The 22,750-nt window shown below is 41.8% G+C and overlaps 1 protein-coding gene across 7 annotated transcripts in view; it reads left to right on the forward strand.

Annotated features, from left to right (window-relative positions):
* The window catches only part of magi1b (membrane associated guanylate kinase, WW and PDZ domain containing 1b), a 172,065-nt gene that overhangs the window by 116,069 nt on the left and 33,246 nt on the right, over window positions 1–22,750 (forward strand). For 6 of the 7 annotated variants that reach the window (XM_044024399.1, XM_044024404.1, XM_044024401.1 and 3 more), the window contains 4 exons: window positions 173–297; window positions 3,118–3,237; window positions 5,186–5,371; window positions 5,775–6,434. In XM_044024399.1, coding sequence (XP_043880334.1) covers window positions 173–297; window positions 3,118–3,237; window positions 5,186–5,371; window positions 5,775–6,434 — 1,091 coding nt within the window. The remainder of the gene's footprint in view (window positions 1–172; window positions 298–3,117; window positions 3,238–5,185; window positions 5,372–5,774; window positions 6,435–22,750) is intronic. The other variant, XM_044024402.1, reaches the window with a different exon arrangement.

Below are 22,750 nucleotides of genomic sequence, written 5' to 3' on the forward strand. Positions count from 1 at the left end.
CCTCCTTCCCTCCTTCCCTCCTTCCCTCCCTCCCTGCGATGTTCCACTTTCTTCTTATTTACCTTCTTCTTCCCCTTCCCTCCTCATTGATTTCTTTGTATTCATCCCTTACCTCCATCCTCTCACTGCTCCTTTCATCATCACCATCCTCATCATCATCATCCCCCCACAGTCACATCAACAGGAAGACCCAGTATGAGCATCCAGTGCTGGAGGCGAAGAAGCGCAGGCAGCTGGATCAGCAGCCGCCTCAGCCCCAGAGCCAGCAGCCACCAGAAGGTGAGCGCTACATCCGAGGTTTGTTCACCAGCCCCCGCCAAGGGCGTCATTTCCTTTATTTCTGCTCATGTCTGTGACGGAGACGTCTGAGTGAGTGTGTGTGTGTGTGTGTCTGTCTGATTGCCTCTGACTCGAGTCCAGTTTTTCTGCTGCTGCCTTATGATTTGCTAAGTGCTCTTCCATAAAGGCATAACTATTATTTGCGGCTGTGGCGCGCACACGGCCCTTTTTTCAAGTTTATTTCTGAGGTTTTTTCCAGTTACATTCAGACACTTGTTGGTGGTAATAAATTGAGAGCTTTTTTTTTTAAAGTCTCTCAAGGAGAAAACAGGTGAGTTTCTTTCTTTCCCTCTGAGCGAGAGAGAGAGAGAGAGATCTCTTTTCTAATTTGCGACACTTGAAACAGCCGTTGTTAAACTAATGACAGAGCATTTTTCACTTCTTGTGTGAAAATTCAACCAGAACAGGGTGTGGGTAACATTTTATATTTGACAAGGTAGTGATACCTGTACACTTGAATTCATTCATTTGTAATTCTACTCTTTTCTAATAATAAAAAACATATGTTACAAAAAGTATGTAACACACATTTATAACCGTACACAGTTTGCTTTGTGCGAAATACCGTGACAAGTGTTGTTATCGGCTGGTATTGCCAACAGTTCAAGTTCTGCATCCGTGATTTTTCCGACTTCTCAACTGAAATTTAGCGAACTTCCCAATTCCGACTTCTGAAGGGAAAATGGAATGCAGTGTAATCCCGTTCCACGTTGGAGAGAGCGTCGGTTACCAGGAAGTTTCCAAAACAAGAGTATGCACACAAGCACAATAAACGTCAAGCCGCTTTGTTTCAGCCACAGGGCTGTGGAGGGCAGGATTACACCTTTCAGTGCACAAACTGCCAGATTATTATGAGGAAAAAAGGTGACAATAATGGAATGGAAAGCTTAATTACTTACTTCTCCGGGAAAATAAATGGTAAGAACGTATGTAAGAATATGTCTTACATAATGTTCCTTTAAGTTGTGAAAAAATAGAATCAAACTTCAGTTAGTTTCAGCCTAAATGTCAGGATTCTTCATGGAACCTGAAGATCTGCTCCTCGTTTTTCACTTTTCATCTTGATCTCCTTTAATTCAATGAACCTCTCAGTTCTGGTACGACTCGGTGCTACAAAAACCACATCACAACAGTTTCACGAGGTTCTGTGAAGTCATGGAAAAACAACGTGATACCAAACTGAGCCATGCCAGAACTGGATAATGGAACAGCACCCCCTTGCTGGCATTATATAGGAACAAGAATCCCACCCGTCCCTTTCATACTGAACTTTGTGCTGGAACAAAGTTCACCCGCCTCAAACACTCACACAAAAAAAAGTCGTCTTTTCAGTCTCTGCCGCTTCCCCCACGTCTCAGACCACATACCCTCCCACGACGTCCCGCAGAGAGATTAATTGTAAATGTGGCGGCCGAGCCCACGTGGGAACTCGTCTTATCGCGCTCCACCTTCTGCTCATTCAGCAGAAATCATTCGATTCCCCTCGATTACCTGCTGACTTTACTCCCCGTCTGAAAGCTTAGTCTCTCTCTCTCTTCAAAAAAAAATACAAAAAAACACTCAACACCTTCAAGCGGCATTTTTACACCATTCATTTCACCTCTGCATTAATTCCGCCGCTGCTCTGTGGAGAATATTAATGAAGGTTGTGCTCCGATCGCTGCCGTGACGCTGTAACAAGGCGATTAATCAAAGGTGGGGGCAAAGTGTTATAGTTATATACACACCTGGTTTTATTCATGTCGATGTGAAACAGTGTAAAACGCTTCATGAAAATGTATACGACCCATTCAAAGTCAGACACTTTGTTTCTCGTGAAAATGAAAACGGTGGTTTCACTTCATCACGATGATGTGAAGGTAGTGAGGTCAAAGCAGAGAGAAAAACATTAGACGACGTATAAACTGTGACAGCGCTAATTTGTATTGCGACTAACATGAACAGCAGGTACGAAACATACAGAACCACAACGCGATCTACTTCACCGTCCAACTTGCCGTTCGCAATTGTTTGTTTTTCTATGACGTAAAGGTCAGAAACAGGAAACTGGTTCAATACGCACTACACACGTAATATGAGTGTAGTGCGTATTGAACCAGTTTCCTGCACACATACGGAGGCGGAGTCAGACGTACACATGTTTACTCGGACTGGGCGAGTTGCCCCATTGTTTGTTTGTCTTAGTCGGACTATGACCTTAGCTTGACTAAACATACTGAATGTGTGGAAGTCAAACACCTTTTCTAAAGTTTTCATTGGTTATTGCACACATTTTCAGCAAAAGTGGAAATCTTCTTTAAATGATGTAAATATAACCTCTGACCCATCATTTCTGCGAAGTGTGCAACTCCCGAGACTGACTAGAAAATAGCGATGAATAGGTCAAACTCTACAATAAACCACTTTAGGGTATATTTAACTGCACATAGTAAATTGAGTAGAAGAAAATGTGTTTTTCTAATATAATAATAAATAAGGCATTTTTATTTGTATAGCACTTTTAACAAGTACGAAAATAGCAAGAGTAGCATTAAACTACATACTTAAATGCACATAATTACAAATATACAACCTAAACCACACAGTTCTTGGTTTTAAAGGTGGAGGTTGATGCAGATTGGAAAATGATTTGTGACATTCTTGCGTCGCCATCTTCTCCTCCTTCCAAAGTCAAACCTTGACTCTGTGTCCCAGAGCCTTTAGTCCCTCTGTGTCCCACATGTAAAGGGCACCTGTCTGTGTCCCATCCAGAGAACATGTGGGTTTTTTTTTTTGCAGAATGGATCGAGGACTCCACGATGGCCGGCGCTCCTCTGGCCAGCTACGCTGCCAACCACCAGGAGACGTACAGGGACCCTCCGACCGGACCCCCAGTGCCCAACGCTATGGGACAAAAACGTGAGTTAAGATCTTATAGAGTCTGAAACAAAAGTCAGAACTTTTCTCTCGTTACCCAGAGGCATTTATTAAACTACATTTGTTCACTGTCGTTTGTTTTCCCGCGTTGTCGTCGCCTCAGGCCGTGTTTGAGTTTTCATGACGGACGGACAGTTATGAGTTGACACAATAAAGCAGCTGTTTAACTTTAACTTTCACATATTATTTATGAAGAAGCACTACAAATTCAATTCAATACAAAACTCATTTTTTTTGGTGGATCTTTTTATTTCATTTTTATTTCTTCCCAGGATGGCTCTCGGGGCAGTTTTTTGGTTTTGTGACGATACAATAACTTTAATATCATTATAACAAGGGTTCAACATATATATCTATATATATATAGATATATATAGATATATATATATCTATGTGTATATGTATATATATGTGTATGTGTATATATATATGTATGTATATATATATACACTGTAGCTATATAATGTTTTTGCAATGTGCGAACACAATTATCTGTTTTTTTTAAACTCATTCTTACATATTTCTGACTTCATCACAATAATTGACTGATTTTAAACTTCTTATCTCGATAACTTCTTTTTAACACATGACATTAGCTAAATACGACATTGACGTAAAACACAACAACATTAACTTAACAACGACATTAGCTTAAAACGACATTTGTGATGGTGATTTGAACTTCAGGGCCACTGTAATCCACCAAGTCAAGGTTCTGTTCTCAGTCGAAACTCAAGCCTGACTCAGGCCTTTACCGTTCCAAACTGTAAAAAAATGCTTCAGATGTCCACGAAATATTAGAGCACTTTGTGCATGTTGATTTTCTCACAGAACCTCTTTCTTTCTGGATCAAATAATGGCCTGATTTCACTCGTCATATACCAGCGCGCGCACACACACACACACTCACAGAAAGCAGCCTTTAATGAGTTTCTGTCCTCTCCCACCAGCAGCTTGTCTAATTAGTGCAGCCAGGACAGAGAATTAACTGCCTCACCCTGTCTCCCCCTCTTATTCTCTCTTACTCCTCCATCAGCCTTCTTTCTCTTTTTCCCCCTCTCATCGATCTCTTTATTTTATCGCTCAAACTCGAACATCTTTCTTTGCTCGCAGTCTTTTTTCTTGTCTTGTCTTGTCCCCCACAACTCTCTACTTTGCTTCTACTGTCAGTTCTGTCTGTCTCTCCTCTTGTCTTTGTCCCTCTGTCCGTCTCCACCTCCTACCTCTCTGTGTCCCAGGCCTTGACATTCCTTGGGAGAAAGTCATCATTTGAAATCTCTGCCTTAGCTTTCATGTTCCTCCCTCTTCCTGTGCTTGTACTAACATCTCCGGATCCCTCGTGGATAAAACCACAGCCTTTCTTTTTATTTTTTTCGTTTTCAATTCACCGTTTTGTTACATCTCGCATCTTTTGAGAGTTTCTTTTCAAAGGCGCCGCACACAATGACACACACACACACACACGCATACAGTGTGCAGCACTGTGGAAACAAGGAGACACTGACACTGATGCGCTGCAGCGCTGCAGCTACTAATGTGATACACAAACACAGTTACTGATCTCTTCTACGACACACACACACACACACACAGCCTTCCTTGTGTTTCAGATTATTTACTTTTTTATTTATTTAACCATTTAAAAAATGAAACATTGAAATAGACCTTTATTAACACCAATTTACCTGTCCTTGTCATTCACCTGTCCTCATCATTCACCTGTCCTCATCATTCACCTGTCCTCGTCATTCACTGCCAAAGTTTCTGTTTGGGAAACACAGCACTAAACAAGGTGCAGCAGCCTTTTCAAAGTGAAAAGACAAATCTATCTATTGATGTAATTAATGATATTTTGGGTCAAGCTTCATAATTCAGTTTGTCCTCCAACATCGTTACATCATAGCGTCTGAGATGTGATTTGTGTGTCCAGGAGGGAAGCCTTTCTTCACCCGGAACCGGTCCGAGCTGAAGGGGACGTTCATCAATACCAAGCTGAAAAAGAGTCGCAGAGGGTTTGGCTTCACTGTCGTCGGGGGCGACGAGCCCGACGAGTTCCTCCAGATAAAGAGCCTGGTCCTGGACGGACCTGCGGCCCTCGACGGCAAGATGGAGACAGGTTAGTGATCTGAGGAATTCAACCAACCGTCCACAAAACCACAGCGTCTTTTTTAGCCCCTAAAACATGTTGATGTTTTTAAAAAGTTTGTCCCATATTTTATCGAGTGAAGGTAGTGACATGATATGTAGTTTTCTAGTCTTTTTGAGTTTGAAAGGACTGGATATAAAAGTAAAGGCAACGCAGCCTCATTAAACTGATTCACAGTGTTAAAAGATGGGATTCAGCTCAAAGCTCATTAACATAGAGTTGAATTTATATCTTTTAGTTGTTTTTTATACTTTACTGATGTATACTGGTTAATTTTTACCGCCCTAATATCTTAAGTTATTCCACTAATTTTATCCGACAGCTAAGGTGGTTTAACTATATTACCTCTTATTACTATGTAATACTCTCTCAGGTGACGTGATTGTGAGCGTCAATGACACGTGTGTGCTCGGCTACACCCACGCCCAAGTCGTAAAGATCTTCCAGTCGATCCCCATCGGCTCCATGGTCAACCTGGAGCTATGCCGTGGCTACCCGCTGCCCTTCGACCCCGACGACCCCAACACCAGCTTGGTTACCTCAGTGGCTATCCTTGAAAACAAAGAGCCCATCATCGTCAACGGCCAGGAGGCGCCCAACAGCTACGACTCGCCGTCCAGCCACGGCAGCCAGAACAACAACAACGGTTCGACGAACGGTGTGGTGCCCCTGAATGGCCTCCCGCGGGCCCACAGCCCCACCGCCGAGGTGGCGTCCGATACCTCCTCCCAACACGGCTACCCCAGCGACGTGGTCACCCTGGCCTCGTCCATCGCCACACAGCCGGAGCTCATCACCGTACACATGGAGAAAGGAGACAAGGGCTTCGGCTTCACCATCGCCGACAGTCCCGGCGGTGGTGGGCAGCGAGTGAAGCAGATCGTGGACTACCCTCGCTGCCGCGGCCTCAGGGAGGGCGACATCATCGTGGAGGTGAACAAGAGGAATGTGCAGAGCATGTCTCACAACCAGGTCGTCGACCTGCTGAGCAAGTGTCCCAAAGGCAGCGAGGTCACCATGCTGGTGCAGAGAGGTGAGTCTTGTGTCTCTTTGCTGTGTCAGTACATACGCTATATGGACAAAAGTATTGGGACGCCTGACCCTTACACCAACAGGGCTTATACAGGGATTTAATGCTGAGTTTCCACTGCATGGAATGGTTCAGTACAGTACGGTAGGAATAGTACCAAAATAACCAGAGTACCCCAAGACTGACTGGGCGGCAGGAAAAACGTCACTCCCTTGTGACCGGCATTTCTTCAGCACACACCCGGCCTACCCAAGTCAAGGTTCTGTTCTCAGTCGACAAGCGAGCCCGACCGAGGCCTTTACCTTTCCAAACTGTACTGTACTGTACCAAAAAACCCAACTATACCACGATGGAAACACGGCTCAATATCTATTTGGTCCCTTCTGCAGATGCAACAGCTTCCATGCTTCTTCTTGGAAGAAGATGTTGAAGTGGTTCTATGGGATTTTGTGTCCATTCTTTCTGTAGAGCATTTGAGAGGTCAGGACTCAATGGGGTTGAGGACCAGTCAAGTTCTCCCGCACCAAACTCACAGTCAAACCATGCCTTCCTCAAACTGTTGCCACAGAGTTGGAAGCCTAGCATTGTCCAAAATGTCTTGGTATGCTGAAGATTGTCCTTCACTGGAGATAAGAGGCCTAGAACCCAAAACCCTGAATACTTTTGTCCATATAGTGTCGATCTTTTCTGAAGTCCAAGGAACGTCTGTTTGTTTGTCCGTCAGGCTTCAAACTTGGCAGGTGTGTGTGTGCACCGTGTTAACTTTGGCGGAGTTAGAAAGAGATATCAGTAGAAATGCATCGCATATACAAAGCCGCGCCAACAGATACTCTTCCATTCACCTGACTGTTCATAAATAATGTGTTTGCTTGACAGGCTTCAAACTTGGCAGGTGACTCCTCAAATGCACCAGTATCCCCCACTCCACCATCACCAACCCTCACAAACACAAAAATGTACAAGAATCTGGCTCACGTTGAACGGGGCCCTGCACTAGTTGTAAATAATGAAGGCAGATGGAGATGAGGAGGGCGGTGGAAGAAACAGGTGTCGAGTTAAATAGCAGTTTGTGATTTATGTGCCCGTATGTTGAAAGTACTGCAAAAAAAGAAAACAAACCTTTTTCCCCATGAATCTGCCTGATGCTGTTGACAAGAACTAATAGGGCCTCTGCCTTACAGGCTGTTCCAGCTCACAGAGAGCTCCTTTTATTGACACACACACATATTTATTTATTCATGTAAATAGCGGTTGGAAGCAGAAAGTGCAGAGAAAAAGAAGGCGAGGTGGAGGCATAATTGAAGTAAAGAAGGGAGAGAAAAGTACAAATAACACCTCAGGATGTGGCTGAAGGTGAAGTGGGAAGTGAGAGAGCGTGTCTGCACTGAGAGTGTACAACAATTAACGGCCTTAAAGTGATAGTTTTTTTTGGAAGTGTTGTTGAATGATAGCTGAGACGTTGTCAGCACTTTTGCTGAGAACCAGCCTGAGACAACCCTCAAGTCTCAAGACTCACCATTAGACAACCTGCTCTAATTTGAAAATGAAGTTTGTTTCGCTTTTGTAAACCACTCACTCACTGTTGAGCAGCAGCTGTCATGTCCCGGTGAGTTTAAAACGGTGCATTTCTCTATGGACTAAGGTGAGCGCACTTTAAAACCGTTTCCAGTTGGGAAAAGGCTGCATAACAGTAGTTGTTTTGTGTCTAAACACAGGAGAGACTCAGGTTATTTTGAGTTTCCAAGTTTTCCTTCCTCTTCAGATTGTATTTTTCCGGTTTTGCCGTTTTTTCATCACAAGCTCATCCCGTTTATATTGGTATTTTCGTGTACTCTCTCTCTGTGTAAAGATGCCACCAGTTGGCCTGGCACGCTTCGTATCCTTCCGCCTGCTTGTCTGGCGCGACGTGCTGTGCACTGAAGCCTGTGACACTTTTTTCTTCTGCTGGCATAACTAAGTTTTTTAAAAAAGAACATGAGTGTGTATATAGATAGATATATATATATACATATATATATATATATATATACACACATCTCAGCAGACAGGCATGTGATTGCTGCTGTTGAGCGTGCACTTCCTGGCCTTTTGTCATTGAAAATTACCGTCAAAATGGAAACAAAAGTGAAAAGGAGGATAAAACTGACGTGATTGAATTTCGGTTTTTGCTTCTAAATCCCCCCCCCACACACACACACACACACCGTCAGAGCTCTGAACGCACCGTGTGATACAAATAATTGGACCATTTTTCTGTCAGACTGTCCATAGCTGTCTTAGGGGCTTAATAATTCAGATATCTAAAAGGCTTTTGTCTGCGCGTGTGTGTGCGTGTGCGTGTATGTGCAGTCATAATCTCAGTAGGTTAAGTATTATGAGCTGTCGAGGTGGAATTGGTTTAACGAATGGCAGCCGAGTCACATTGTCCCACGTGTGACTTTGTCTTGAATTTTCCTCTCCGTCATCCGTTTCTCTGTTGAATCGTCACGTGGTCACATGACTCAGTTTGATCGCTGCACAATGTTGGCAGGAAACTCCTCTGAGAGATGTAGTGCCGGTGTCTAACTTTTAAGGGTTCACTGATCGCTTAAAATCCAAGGGACCGCACAATCTAACTATATCTGATCCTTCTACTGCCCCCTGGTGCTCAGTATGGGAACAGACCTGATAAACGTTCTCTCACTCACACTGCGGAAAACAAGTGTTAGACAATGCCATAAAAACAAGTAAAATAAGCAAGATATTAAAGTTATTTAATGTTGAAACGGCACTGAAGATTCACACCTTCCTGGTTTACAGTTAAAGGGGAACTTGTGGGAAATTTTCCCTAACGATATATATATATATATATATATATATATATATATATATATATATATATATATATATGGATGTGAAAAAGCACTGCTTCCTGCCAACATGGTGTGTGTTTTGGTTCCGAGTGTGGCATTATTGGATTGCATGAGCTCCTGGAGTTCTTTTCTGTCCCACTATGTCTTACTCCTTGACACAAACACACACACAAGTCTCCTCCTCCTCTGTAATGCCAGTGTACACAAGCCCATAAAGTGATAGAGCATCATCACCGGCAGGAGCTTAATGGGCTGTCAATAATACAGGAGGCAGTTGAGCTTGTAAGTGCAGTCGCTGAGTGTCTCTGATCGCTGCTTACAGACAAATATGATCGTGACTGAACGGAAAAAACACACACACACACATGCAGTGTGGATGATGATGTAAAAGTATTTAACCTTACGGGTCTTTCGTGATTGGATTGGATCATAAAAAAAAAGGATATTTCAGGTGTTTTTTTTCTGAAGTGTAGTAAAAGGCCAACCTTGTAAAATCTTCACTCTTCTGATTTCTTAAGAACATATTTGTTGCTTTATTTGAGCTTTTTCCCTCGTGGAGATTGAAGTTTGTGTTGCTCAGTAGTCTCCACTCACTCCCTGCACTAAACCCCATAGAGAAGATCAGTGATTTTACAGTTGACCCACTGTATCCTGCAGCAGTGGAGTTAAACTGTTTTATTTTGTGTCTCCGGTGTTTGAAGACTTTGTTCACATTCACCCAAGTGACACAATCTTCAGCAGAGGAGGCGGCAGTTCCCTGCCAATTAAAAAAGCTTATTTTCTTAATGGGCTTTGGTGTGGGAGAATCGGTGGTTAATTAACTTCAAAATCTCCTCTCGGCAAAAAGGCTGGAAATACAATCCCACGGTAGTGTTTCACTCCAAGATGGGGTGGATTTTATGTGTAGTAAACCTCCTTTTGATCGTGTGGCTGAAATGTGTTTCATCCGTGTGGAGGTGGCCAGCAGGTGGCGCACACAGCTCAGCAGCTGTGCTCGTGTGTCACTTTAATGTGTCAAGAAGTTTTAGCTGATCTACAGTTCGGCACTGTTTGGCTTTTCGGATTTCACACATCTCCGGACTCCTACTCCACACTGTGATGCCGCTCGCAATCGCCGGCGCGGTCCCTAAACACACCACACCACTTTAAAAGACTGGTCTGTTAAATATAGAGATTTCCCTGGTAGCTGTTGGAGATTAACCCACGTTTTTAGAATTGTTAAGTAGTTTTAAGTGATCTACATTACGCTACTTATACCGTACTGTGGCGAGGTGAGGCAAGTGGAGCCGGTGGAAATACCACATTAGTGAAATAAGAAGAGTACGAGAGCGTCGTTAAAGCACATTTTTTGCTCCTCCCACTGAATTCCCACACACTGAATTTTCCCCCGTCAGGTTCCTGCTCACACTCAATCGTCCACACACGCCACATGTGTGCAATAAAACACACATGCCGTTGAACACAAACCAAGGTTTTTTTTCTTCTTTTATTGTCTTTAATTACTCTCTCGTGCTTCTTCCTCTGCTCCCTCGCTCCACCAGTGGAAATGAGGGCGCGCTGGCCTCTAATTGGAATCCTGATGTCAGCTTTGCTTATCACACACATGCATCTTTCTCTCTCATGTGCACTGTTTTACTCGCTCGCCTTCCATCCATCAAAAATCTCTTCACGAACACACACACACACGAGCAGGAGCAGTCGTCCAATTATAGACGTGAAGCAGAACAGATCGCGGCACATTACTAATTGGAGGAGATTCTCGTCCTCCTCTCTGTTTACATTCCCTCACTGTCGGTGTGTGTAGATTCACACCTGCTTCACCCCCACATGAGTACGGGAGTCGATCCCGGAGGAAGGACGCGGCCGCCGACAGCGTGTGCACAAGTCACCGTGTGTGAAAATGTGGTTTTCATCACAAGAATGAGGGATTAGCAGATGCTATGACTAAAAAATGTTTCACAGTGTTCGAGTGTATACATTTTCGCTACGCCGTACGTGAACTGTGTTCCCACCAACGACTGCACTAAATCGTGATTTGATCCACTTGAGACTTTTTTAAAATAACAACAGACGTGGCTCCTCCTCCTTTTGGCACAAATGGACATTCGACGACGTCCAATCTGTGTCCCATTTTTGCCACACTCGTCATTAGAGGTGAACAATTAATAATTTTTATCGAAATCAATGAATTATTGTCTTGATCTGCACATGTCTGACTGAAGGGTGAAGAAAACATCTTTGTTTCTCGTAGATCTGCACAAATATCACAGAAATAATTTTAAATATGTTTTTGTCAAATGAAAATGAGAATAAATATCGCAATTCCCGTCAAAATAATCGGAATTAGATATTTCTACAAAATCTTGAAGCCCTACTTGTGATTGCCACCTCAGCTTAGCCCTTGCTTAGCTTGGTTTGGGTGGTGCAGCAGTGAAAAGGGTCCCCCCTCCTTGAAGAGTGTCACATTTCATTTTTTATATATATCGGTACTAGTTTTCTGTATGAACCAGAATACTATGGATGTTCATTTTTGGGCCTTACTAGCTTACATTACATTACATTACGTGTCATTTAGCAGTCGCTTTATCCAAAGTGACTTACAATAAGTGCATTTAAACGTTTGGATACAAACAAGAGCGATAAGTAAGTTAGAGCTTCAAGTAAACCAAACTATGAAGTGCTAGTCATAAGTGCGATGTATAAGCAAGTGTGTTTTTTTTGTTTTTTTTGTCTTAGTCGAGGTGGAGTCAAAAGAAATGTTTTTTTTAGCTTAACAGAAGATTTACGGCCTGTTCTACGTATGAGAAAGTCGTCTTATCCACACGGAACAGCCATTTTGAGAGCTGTTAAAATGCTATTGGTTTTTGGAAAACGTGTCCTAGAGTGGGAAAAAAAGTGCCACCAACAATAAACCAATAAACACCCCTGGGACAGTGATGATGTCGTAGAGCTACCATTTGCTCTTGCTTTTGCAAATGTCACCATTTTCACCAATAATGGTGAAAAATGGTGTTCAATTGGCGTTCTTTAGCACAAAACTGTCATCGTCGTTGTCGTCTTCTCGTGATTGGAGTTTATTTTCCATGTTGTCTTCTTCTTCATTTTTGGTGTATCTTTGTGGTAGCATTACAGTGCCACATACAGGCCTGGCACTGAGAGTCTGAATTTCGGTCTGAATGAAGACATTTCTTGAAACGGGAATTTGGGGAAGGAAAAATTCAGTTTCCATGTGAATAATCTGCCTTGTATGTATATTTTTGTGCTTTTATATTGCCCAAAAACTTGCTAAACTTATTAAAACTACAGAGAAACTGAAAATGATACAATAATTAAAAAAAACAACAGTAAGGCAGCACTACTGTGTCTCGACGTGAGAAAGTTGATAGTCACATTTTATTTTATAGTTTCTTTTGAGTGCATTTAAATTTAATGGCTGTTAGTCGGTGTTTTATAACCATGTGACTTAACTAGAAAGAAAAGACACTAATTGAATAATTGACAAAGGCAGCACATTATTTTAGCATTTCAATTTTATGACTCATTCATGAACATTTGTTTGAAATTGCATTATCTTATTGACGCCACTGAAAAATCTATGTGAAAAGTATATTATTAATCTGTGCAAAACACACTACTTTGCATAATAGTTTCTGTGAGATGAAAATTAATTTGTCTCGCGATCAGGACGCGCACGATGCAAATAGAATATGGGATAAAAATGAAAATGATTCAAATATGAGAGAGAAATATTTCTACGTGTGTAATTATTAGATAGTGTGGTTTTTAAAAAGTGTATTTTTCTGCACCATGTCAAGAAGTGCGCGTTAATTTCATTGTTCGCATGAAAAAATGACAATAACAGACTCTTATCTCTTTATGACAGAAAGCGACACCTCGCCGTACGTTATTATCTTTACCATAGATACCTGGTGTTTGGCCATATAAAAATGATGATGATGCTGCACCGCGAATACACACGGGCGTGATTTATGACTTGAAACAAGCCTGTAATTTCATGATGCACGGCTCTTTGAATTGTCTAATTACACCGCGCTAATGTGGTAATTTCCCCATTCTCTGTAACACACACACACACACTCATTTCTTCTCCTGTGCTCCCTCTACATAAGAGTAAATGTTGCGGCGTGTCCGCGGGGAAACATGCATACACCTGCTCTGCAGCCGCTCATCAGCCTCACATTGTTCTGTGTGTGTTTGTAGAGTTTCTCAAACACAGCGTCTCAGCAGCTCACGTCTGCAAGAGAGAGAAAAATGAAGAGTTATTTATTTATTTTAGTAAGTTTGTAAGGACGCATTCATACGAAGGTGTATTAGGGTCAAACTAAGGAGACTTTTTTTGTATCTTTCGAGAATGAAATCATAGTATTACGAGAAAAAAGTTAGAATATTACAAAAAAAAGTCGCAATATTACAGGAATAAAGTCATAATATTACAAGAAAAGTCGCAATATTAAAAGGGTCGTAATACTACAACAAAAAAGTCGTAATGTTAAAAAAACTCTTATAAGAATGAAGTCAATATATTGCAATAGTTGTAATATTATTAGACTATTTAATATTATTATTAAATAGCAACACAACACCGATGTAGCAGCCGTAGCCTCACAGGCACAATAAAGGATCATTTATCTCTATATCTAGTTTTTTTATGACAGAAAGTGACACTGTGGCTATTTTTAAACACCACAACATACGTACATGATTGTGTTGTCACAGATGCCTCTGGTGTCTCGCTGTATAAAAACACAACAGCTCTACAGCAAGTGAGGAGGAAAATGAACATCTGTTGACTCTTTTTTCTTTATTTCTAAGCTGGCAGAGGGAGAGAGAGAGAGAGGGATCACACTGAGGTGATGAAACAGCGGTGCACAAATCTCCCATGATCCTCCGCTCTCTCTTTACCTCCACCCCACACACACACACACATTCGACTCAATCAGGCAGCGGTGACACATTAAGTCCCTGCTCGTCAATCAGAACGAGACGTGGACTCTTTACTGTCCGCCCCGTAGCCCGTGGACTCGCACATGTCAGGTGGAGTGACTAACACTGGTGAGGAGGCATTAGAGGGATACTTCAGGGTGTTTGTATGAGGCGCTGACCCACTGTCACTGTCCACCTCTCCATCTTGAGTCACAAAAAATATGGACAAAAAGTGGTTTCAGCAACTTAACAAAAGGATAAAAGTCTGACTGTTTCCATCAAGTGACGGCTGTCGCGTCATTATTTTAGGAAGCAAACTCAGCGTGAGCACGTAAAACAAAGGAGCCTAAAATTAATGAATATAGACTCACACAGGAAAAGAAAGTCATCAATAAGAACAATAAAATTTACAAAGAATGTTTCTATTTCAGCACTTTAATATCAGCGACATTATTTATTTATTTAAATGGACTCAATTTGTCGTATTTGTACGTTTTTTTTTGTATTGTTTTTTTTCCTCCAAGAAACTCGACTGTATTGTTGAATTTCTCAATAAAGAATTATTATTAATTATTTTACAAACGCATTACATCTGCTTTAAGCCCCGCCCTCACACTAGAGGATAACTGGCCAGATTTCAGTCCCGATCTTGTTCTTTTCCAACAATCATGGGTGTATGCCTTCCGATTTTAGCCCGATTTCAACAGATTATGTGGCCAAATGATCCAAATGAACGGACGCCATTTTAACGTCATGAGTCTTCCCGATTTAAAATGTTAAGTATTAAATGTATTTGATATTTTACGACTTGAACATCGATTGGGGGGGCGTGAGCAGAACCTCGCAAATAGCCAATGAGAGCGGGAAATGGATGTTGCAAACTTTAGTTTGGAACCATAACTCGTAGAAACCAAAGTTGATTACGTCATCACAGCCGTGACTTAATCCACAATTTCTTTTTTTGCGATTTTTGGCAAAAAACATTCTCATGTTAAATCAGGCTGCGAGTTTCCGTGAGATCAAATCTCTGGAATCTCCTCCCTGAAATCTTTTGATTTAAACGTCAAGTGCGTCTTGACTAGATCGTCTAATCTGTGCTTTCTCAGGGATTAAAGCGTTGAAAATCGGTTACAAAAGTCCGTTATGTCTGTGGTCTCCCACGTTTTAAAGTCTTTATTTAGATTTTTAGGCTTTAGTCTACATTATTTCCCGTTGGCTGCTTTGTCTGAAGTTTGTGTCACTTTTGTAAAAAAAAACAAAAAAAAACTGCTTACTCGCTGCAACCAAAGTCCACAGAGAAAATCAGCAGTTTTTACATGGCATTACACAGGAGTTGTTGATGCTGTCTCGCCTCCATCAGTTACTTTTAAATGGGTTCTTCGGAGACTTCGGGGTTCAAAAAATGTCCGTTTCCATTTGCTGTAGCGGCACCAGCTTAACAAATGAGGCAGCGGCAGAGCAGCGGCTCCTGTTTCCCCGTGAGCTCGAAACACTGAGTCATTTATGAAATTGCATTTTTCCCGTTAGAAAAGTGAGATAAAGCGGCGAACACACTCTTACGACGCTGTGGACTCAGCAAAGTGAAGATTTGACTCTTGTTGAGTAGCTTATATCGGCCGCTCAAGCACCTCGTACAATCACACTTCACTTGAAACAATGCTCCTCTTTTTTATCGCGTCTTCAATGAATGGAAAGCTAAATAACCCGGGGACGTATCGGGGACCACACTTTACCTCGTCATCTTCTCTGCGTCCCTGCCGTTAAAACTTCCTCCGGCTAACACTCGTCTGCTTCCCCTTCATTGCCTTTAAGTGCTGTTTGAAGGAGATTTATTGTCTCCTTGACGACAGACAGGGAGGTGGGAATGTGTGTGTGTGCGTTTCCTTATCTTTAAAAAAAAGTGGATCAATGCCACGATAGATAGATGGATGGACGTCTCTTATTGGCGTAATGGTCGGCGAGAGAGCGCCCCGACAGCTTGTAAATGCTCTCCTGTCAAAAAGCACTCGTGGATCCTTTTTGAGGAGAAACACAAACACAATTACACGAACTTGCATAACCCAGAATGAACAAACCTGAGAGTTACCGGCATACGCGTTCATGAGGCCCATATAATATGGACAGTCCTGTGCGCAGCCATTAGGAGGAGATAAACGGTGCACAGGAAAAAAGAAAGGAGGAAAATCAATTCGGTGTTCGGGGCAAGAAGTGTTGTGGGCCACTTTGCCCACTTTGCATTAAAAATTCTGCTGACTGCACATTTTCCATGGAGCAACTTCGCGCTCCCGAAATGTCAGGATCTGGGGCGACGGCCTTTTCTCAGTGTTACGGTGAGTGAGTGACGGTCTGTCACTCACTCGCACCCCTCCCCCTCTTAGAATCCACCATGTCTATGCACCTCCGGCTATCCCCCCACGGGCAAGTCATAAATCTCCACCGTCTTTTGTTTCCATGACGATTGCTCTGCAGATAATCAGTGCCGGGGTCTCCTCTGGTTGAACGTGTGTGTTTGTGGGGAGGGGATTTCACCCTGAAAAGTCAAGACAGCAGCAGCAGCAGAAGAAGAAGAAACAACTTCATGAATCAGATTTAAATGTGCCTCCCCTGGACTCTGCGCTGGGTTATTTTGATGATTTTTGGAGGCACCAGGCGCAGGGTTCCGGATTGTGAACAAGACCTCAGCCCAGCGTTTATCAGACAGTCTGCTCGGGCAGTTTGAAAACTGTTTAATTATTAAATGAATCTTTTAACCACACAAAGAAAACCAACATCTTCAAGTCTATTCACTATCAAAACTAAAGATTTCTATAAAATCATATTCAAATTTCTACCCCATAACAACAATCTAAGCCTTGCTAACAACATGCTAGCTAGCTAGCCATAGTCATCACCAACACTCGGTCAAAGAGTAAAAATGCTACGTCATAAAAGCCGCGAATGCTGGTTAACCCAAAGGATCATGAAAGGACAATAATGTGTGGCATAAACATGTAGAAACAACACTATACGGGACATGGCAAGGGAACGTGAACTCTGAGCCAAAATGGTGCCCGCACGGCTGTAAAATGACGATGTCCTGGGAGAGTGTTTTGCTGAAACAGCGACTCCTTGTGGCACAAATAGGTAATGGCCTTACATTTTCATGGGTGTGGGTTTGTCCCCTTGCCTTTGAGAAGACCCAGGTTTGTGATCCGGTCAGAACAAAGTTAGCATGTTTTTTCTCCAGAAATGTGCAGATTCGGTGATTAGTTAAAACTGGACTCTCGAAATTGACCATAGGTGTGAGAGTGGATGGTTGTTTGTCTCTATGTGTGGACCTGTGATGGACACAGACACACAAAAGGTTGTCGGAGGAAGCGACGCACGAGTAAACATCAGACCACCTTTGTTTGAATGGCGAGAATTGAAAAACGCAACATCAGAATCAGAATCAGAATAGCCTTTATTGTCGTTATTTTGTGGACAACAAAATTTGGGTGCCACTCCCTTGGTGCAAAATACAAATATATAACAATTTTAAAAGAGAAAATAGAAACATGTAAAATGGATTCTGTCCAACATGGACGTTTGTGTTCAGCGGAGGCAAACTAAAGCCACGTCCGTAAAGACAGACTGGTTCCAGGAACTATCTGAAAACACTGTCGTACATGTGACAGAGAAAGACTTTTTTAAACCACCGTGTGTGACATCTCTAAAAACAGGACGTGTTCTTGTGATATCTAACGTCTAATCACGCTGACTTGTTACCTTTCATTGACAGTAACACAAGACAAGTAACTCCAAACACAAGATAATGAAGGACAGCGTGAAGAGAGCGCGAGCTGGGGAATGTAACGTTAAAGTATCGTATTCTCTGTCGCTTTGACATTTTCCCACTCTCTACTTTTTTAGCTTGCTTTTTTGGACGCTTGCTCTCCCGGTCATCTCTGCTCTCTGTTGTCTCTTGTCCTCATGTGACACGGTTAATCCCACTGTTGACACACACACACACACACACACAAACACACATGCAGGACTGTCACTGATGTGTGAGCCGTCAGCATACAGCGTTAGCCACTCACCAACACAACAACCGTTGCTCGGAGACCGTCTGTCACGTCCCACCCCACAGTCACCAGGCACTGTCGCCACGGAGACAGATGGACCTGCCTGTTGGAAGCCATCACTCCCAGCTGAGATCTGTAGCAACATAAACACACACACACACACACACACTGTGGACAGACGACGTAATCTGCTTGCTAATAGCTTCCGTTTAGCTGCTGCTGTGCTGCCAGGTTGGTGCAACAGTTCCTGTGGATGGAGGGAAGCTGCTCACCGCCCACCTGGGCCAGGTTCACACAAAGGTTTTGTCGTCATATGGGTTTTTAATCCACGTGGAACCATTGTTTCCCTGAAATGCTATTTTCTTCTGCGGCAGAATTACAGCGCCGCTTACAGGCCTGGCAGATGTGCTACAGTGTTTACAGTCTTTGTGTCTTAACTATTCAAGAACATAAAACAAAAATGTGATGCGTTTGTGTGTAGACGAGGGGCTGTTTATTTCCCCGTTAATCGGAGCAGAATTGGACACAGTTGGAGCAACTTGTTTTGAAATGGCTGGTAATGATGTTGGTGTTTGATACATCCTCACATCTGTGATAACAACAGTTTAGTTGAAGATCCGGACTGATATCACTTTAAGTTTAGGAATTTGTCAATCTGCTGCGGCAGATTAACCCTTAAGAGTTCCCTTAAAAAAAATCTACTAATTTGTTCCTCGCAGCAGAAATCTTCCCAAAAACTGCTGTAAAAACATCATATATTAATATTTTTTTCCACTTTAAATTAGTCAGTCTTTTAAAACTATTATACTACTAAATATACATATCAAATATGAATAATATTTTTTTGAAATTTCAACCCTTTAAAGGCCATTTTTCACAACTCCCAATCTCAGACCCTGAGATGTGTCAATGATTAGCAGAAATATTGGTTTTGATGCATTGTTTTTTTTTTTCAGATTTCTTTTAAAATGTCTAATTTTATCCAAGCAGCAGAACGTATCAACTTCCCAAAAACTGCTATAATATTATATATTAATATATTTTCAAGCTACTTAAGCCTGAAATATACATATCAAATATTAATTCTATTTTTGGCATATTAACCCTTTAAAGCAAAGTATTGTGCTTCATTTTTCAGCTGTGACACAACTGTCTGTGTTCATTAGTGTTTGGAGAAGTGAGGTCTGATGATAATTCTTAATCCAGGACGTATTTTAACGCCGCGTTCCACTTCACTTCCTTCATGAAACGAAAGAACGATGACTTGTTCGTTCAAACTCACTCATACACACCCAGACACTTTATCACCTTTGGTTGGACGTCTTATATAATGTGTTATATAATAATAACCAAAGACATCCGTTGGCTTGACATTAATCATAAAAAACTCCACTTAAACACAGATGTGAGTGGCCCGTGAGTTGGATGACTCGTCACTTTTCACCTCCTGTCACAAATGTTTGGAGCTGGTCAGCAAAAAATAAAAAGCTGTTTTAGTGTTAGAGGATTTAGTGTCTCTGTCAGTGTTCAGGTCAGATAATCATCTTCATGTCCAGCTCTCTCTCTCTCTGTCTCTCTGTCTCTCTCGTATGTGATTAGCGCTGAAGGTCGGCACAAACATCTACTATAGCTTTTGATCTAGGAGCTTCACACACACACACACACACATAATGTATTCCTTAGCCCCTTAGCCTTACCCTTAACTATGACAACTAAATGCCCTAACCCTAAAACCAAGTTTTAACCCATAAAACGCTGTTTAAAGTCGTGAGGACCAGACAAAAATGTCCTCACAAAGAAGAACACACACACACACACACAGGTTTGCCCAGCTATTCCTCCAAGGACAGCCTAAAAAACAAAGCATTTTCCCTTACCTTAACTTTAACCAGTTAAGATATGACCCTTACTTTAACCTGACCACAATTCAAATAATTAGCCTACTTAATCTTGGTTTGCAACATTTTTCACGGTTTTCCCAGCAGTAATAATGTAACATTTAGTTCAATTAAAGGCCACATAGACCGGAAGCTCCAATTAACGCTGCGTTTGTGTGTGTATCTGCGTCATTACCTCGTTTATGAAACCCTAAAGTTTCAGAACAAACAGTTCAGCAACTGCTGAGAAAATAGTGTTGTGTTGTTTTCCTGGGCTCTGCGAAGCGGATCGGCACCTCCTTAATGTGATGTCGTCATCAGAAAACCTCACCACTCCTCTCACCACCGTAGCGCCTCCTGCTGCTGGCACATCCGGTTGCGTACATTCTTTTTTTTAATCATGAATGTACATTAATCATGAAAACAAGTTAATATATGTAAGTAGACCTCCATAACTAACATATATGTGTGACCATGAAAACAAGTTAATATATGTAAGTAGACCTCCATAACTAACATATATGTGACCATGAAAACAAGTTAATATATATAAGTAGACCTCCATAATTAACATATATGTGTGATACAAGCATTCTATGTCACCTTTAATGTAATGTGATGTAATGTAAAGTAATAGCTTGTTTTCAGTGTTAGCGTGTCAACCAGTAGCTTGCTAGCATTTGCATTGCAGGTGTTAGCAATTCAGCATCAACATTAGCATTTGAACATTATTGAGAGTAAGTGTGACATTTTGTTTTTAAGTGTTAGCCTTCCAAGATGAGGATTTCAGGGTTTAGCATTCAACCATTAGCACTTACGGATCGGCTAACACTGAAAGAGAGAGCCCAAGAGCAAGTCCTACAAACGTGAGGACTTGAGAAGATTTCAGAAATCCTGAAAATCAACCTGCGACCAAATTTCACCGGTCGCTCGAGTGTCCATTTTGTGTCTGGTCTTTAACAGACAGACAGACAGACAGACAGACAGAGAGACAGAAATCAGCTGCAGCTGACGGAGGAATAACAATCCAGTGGCAGCCTGACACTTTGACTGACAGCCTGTTTACCTCCAGACGTACACACACGGCTGATTAGTGCGTCTCTGCTGCTGAATGAATGATTCCTATTGATTGAAAAGGAGGTGAAAAGGAGGGGGGAGAAGGGAGGAGATGAGGAAGGAGAGAGAGAAGAGAGAAAAAGGCTGCAGCCGCTCCACAGTTGGAGCTGTCAGCTGTGAATGAATCCAGATGTCTGAGAGATAAAGAGTGTAAGATCTTCTTCACTCACTTATTTTCAAGGGTTAAAACATAAAAAATGGCCTATTTTCTCAGATCAGACTCTGCCGCCGCACACGTGTGTGTGTGTGTGTGTGTGTCATATGTGAATATTACGACATGTTACAGAGATAAACTCACGCAGCTTCTTATCTCCATGACAACGTAACACTTTCTTTTTTATCCCTTCATCTGCTGATTGTTACAACACTGTTGTTACGACGCCACCTAACTTGTCATTGATGCAAGCTACGCAAACTTACACACTAAATGATAATAATAACCTAAATGTATAATAACTAAGTAAATAAGTAACTAATGTGACGAGAAAATGTTGTAACGTTGATGCGAAAAACGTGAGATTTTGGCTGGAACTTTGACCTGAGATTGGTTATATTTTTGTCAAAGTTGGACATTTCTGGTCATAATTAACCTGTGAGGGATGACCACAAGAGGGAGCTCTTGTGGTGTCTAAAAAATAAATCACTGGGAGTGTATGTTGGTGAGCTTTAAAGCATTTTTAAAGCCAGTCACGTAAAAAAATATATATTATCCGAATAATAGAAATTCATTAAATGATCAGTTTTTTATGAGTAGAATAGTATTTCCAATAAAAAAAAAACTAAATTGAAAAGAAAAATGTCTCGGATTAGAAATTACTGATAATTATTTTTGATAAAATGTAAATTTTTGCTTCCGAGTGAAATGTTATAATTATGTTTCTAATAGTTGTTCGAGAGAGAAACTGTGAACAAATCTGCGACTAACTCATTCAATGGAATTCATTATAACTTGGTTACTAAATCAGTGTTTTCTTTCTTTCTCTGGTTTGTGTTTTGTTCCGTTATACAAACAAAGAGAAGAAAGAAGAAACGTCCTCATTGACATTTTATTAAAGTGGACATATTATACCCTATTTCCCCCGTTAAAATAGTTCCCTGGTGTCCTAATGAACATGTCGGTGACATGCTTTGGTTAAATACCATAAGGATGAAGAATCATAGTAGTTCAATAACCCTGCTAAACCCGCCCCTTTCAGAAAGCTCGGTTTTCGTGCATGGTCCCTTTATATGCAAATGAGACACAGGCAAACACACACCCACTTCTTCCAGGGGGTTTCTGATTTGTCCTCTTTACAGCGCTATTTGTCTCCCCCTCCCTCCACTAGCTCTCTGACAATATCAACATGTCAGCGAGAGTGCCGTCACAGGAAGAGACGTCCTACATAAGGATCGAGCCGAACACTGTCCAACTGTAAATCAGTTAAAAACACTTAGGAACAGAAGATCAGCGGTGACACAGAGAGTGCAGCTGATCGCCAGCGGCA

The sequence above is a fragment of the Solea senegalensis genome, linkage group LG4 (assembly GCF_019176455.1).
Source record: "Solea senegalensis isolate Sse05_10M linkage group LG4, IFAPA_SoseM_1, whole genome shotgun sequence".
Taxonomy (NCBI): domain Eukaryota; kingdom Metazoa; phylum Chordata; class Actinopteri; order Pleuronectiformes; family Soleidae; genus Solea; species Solea senegalensis.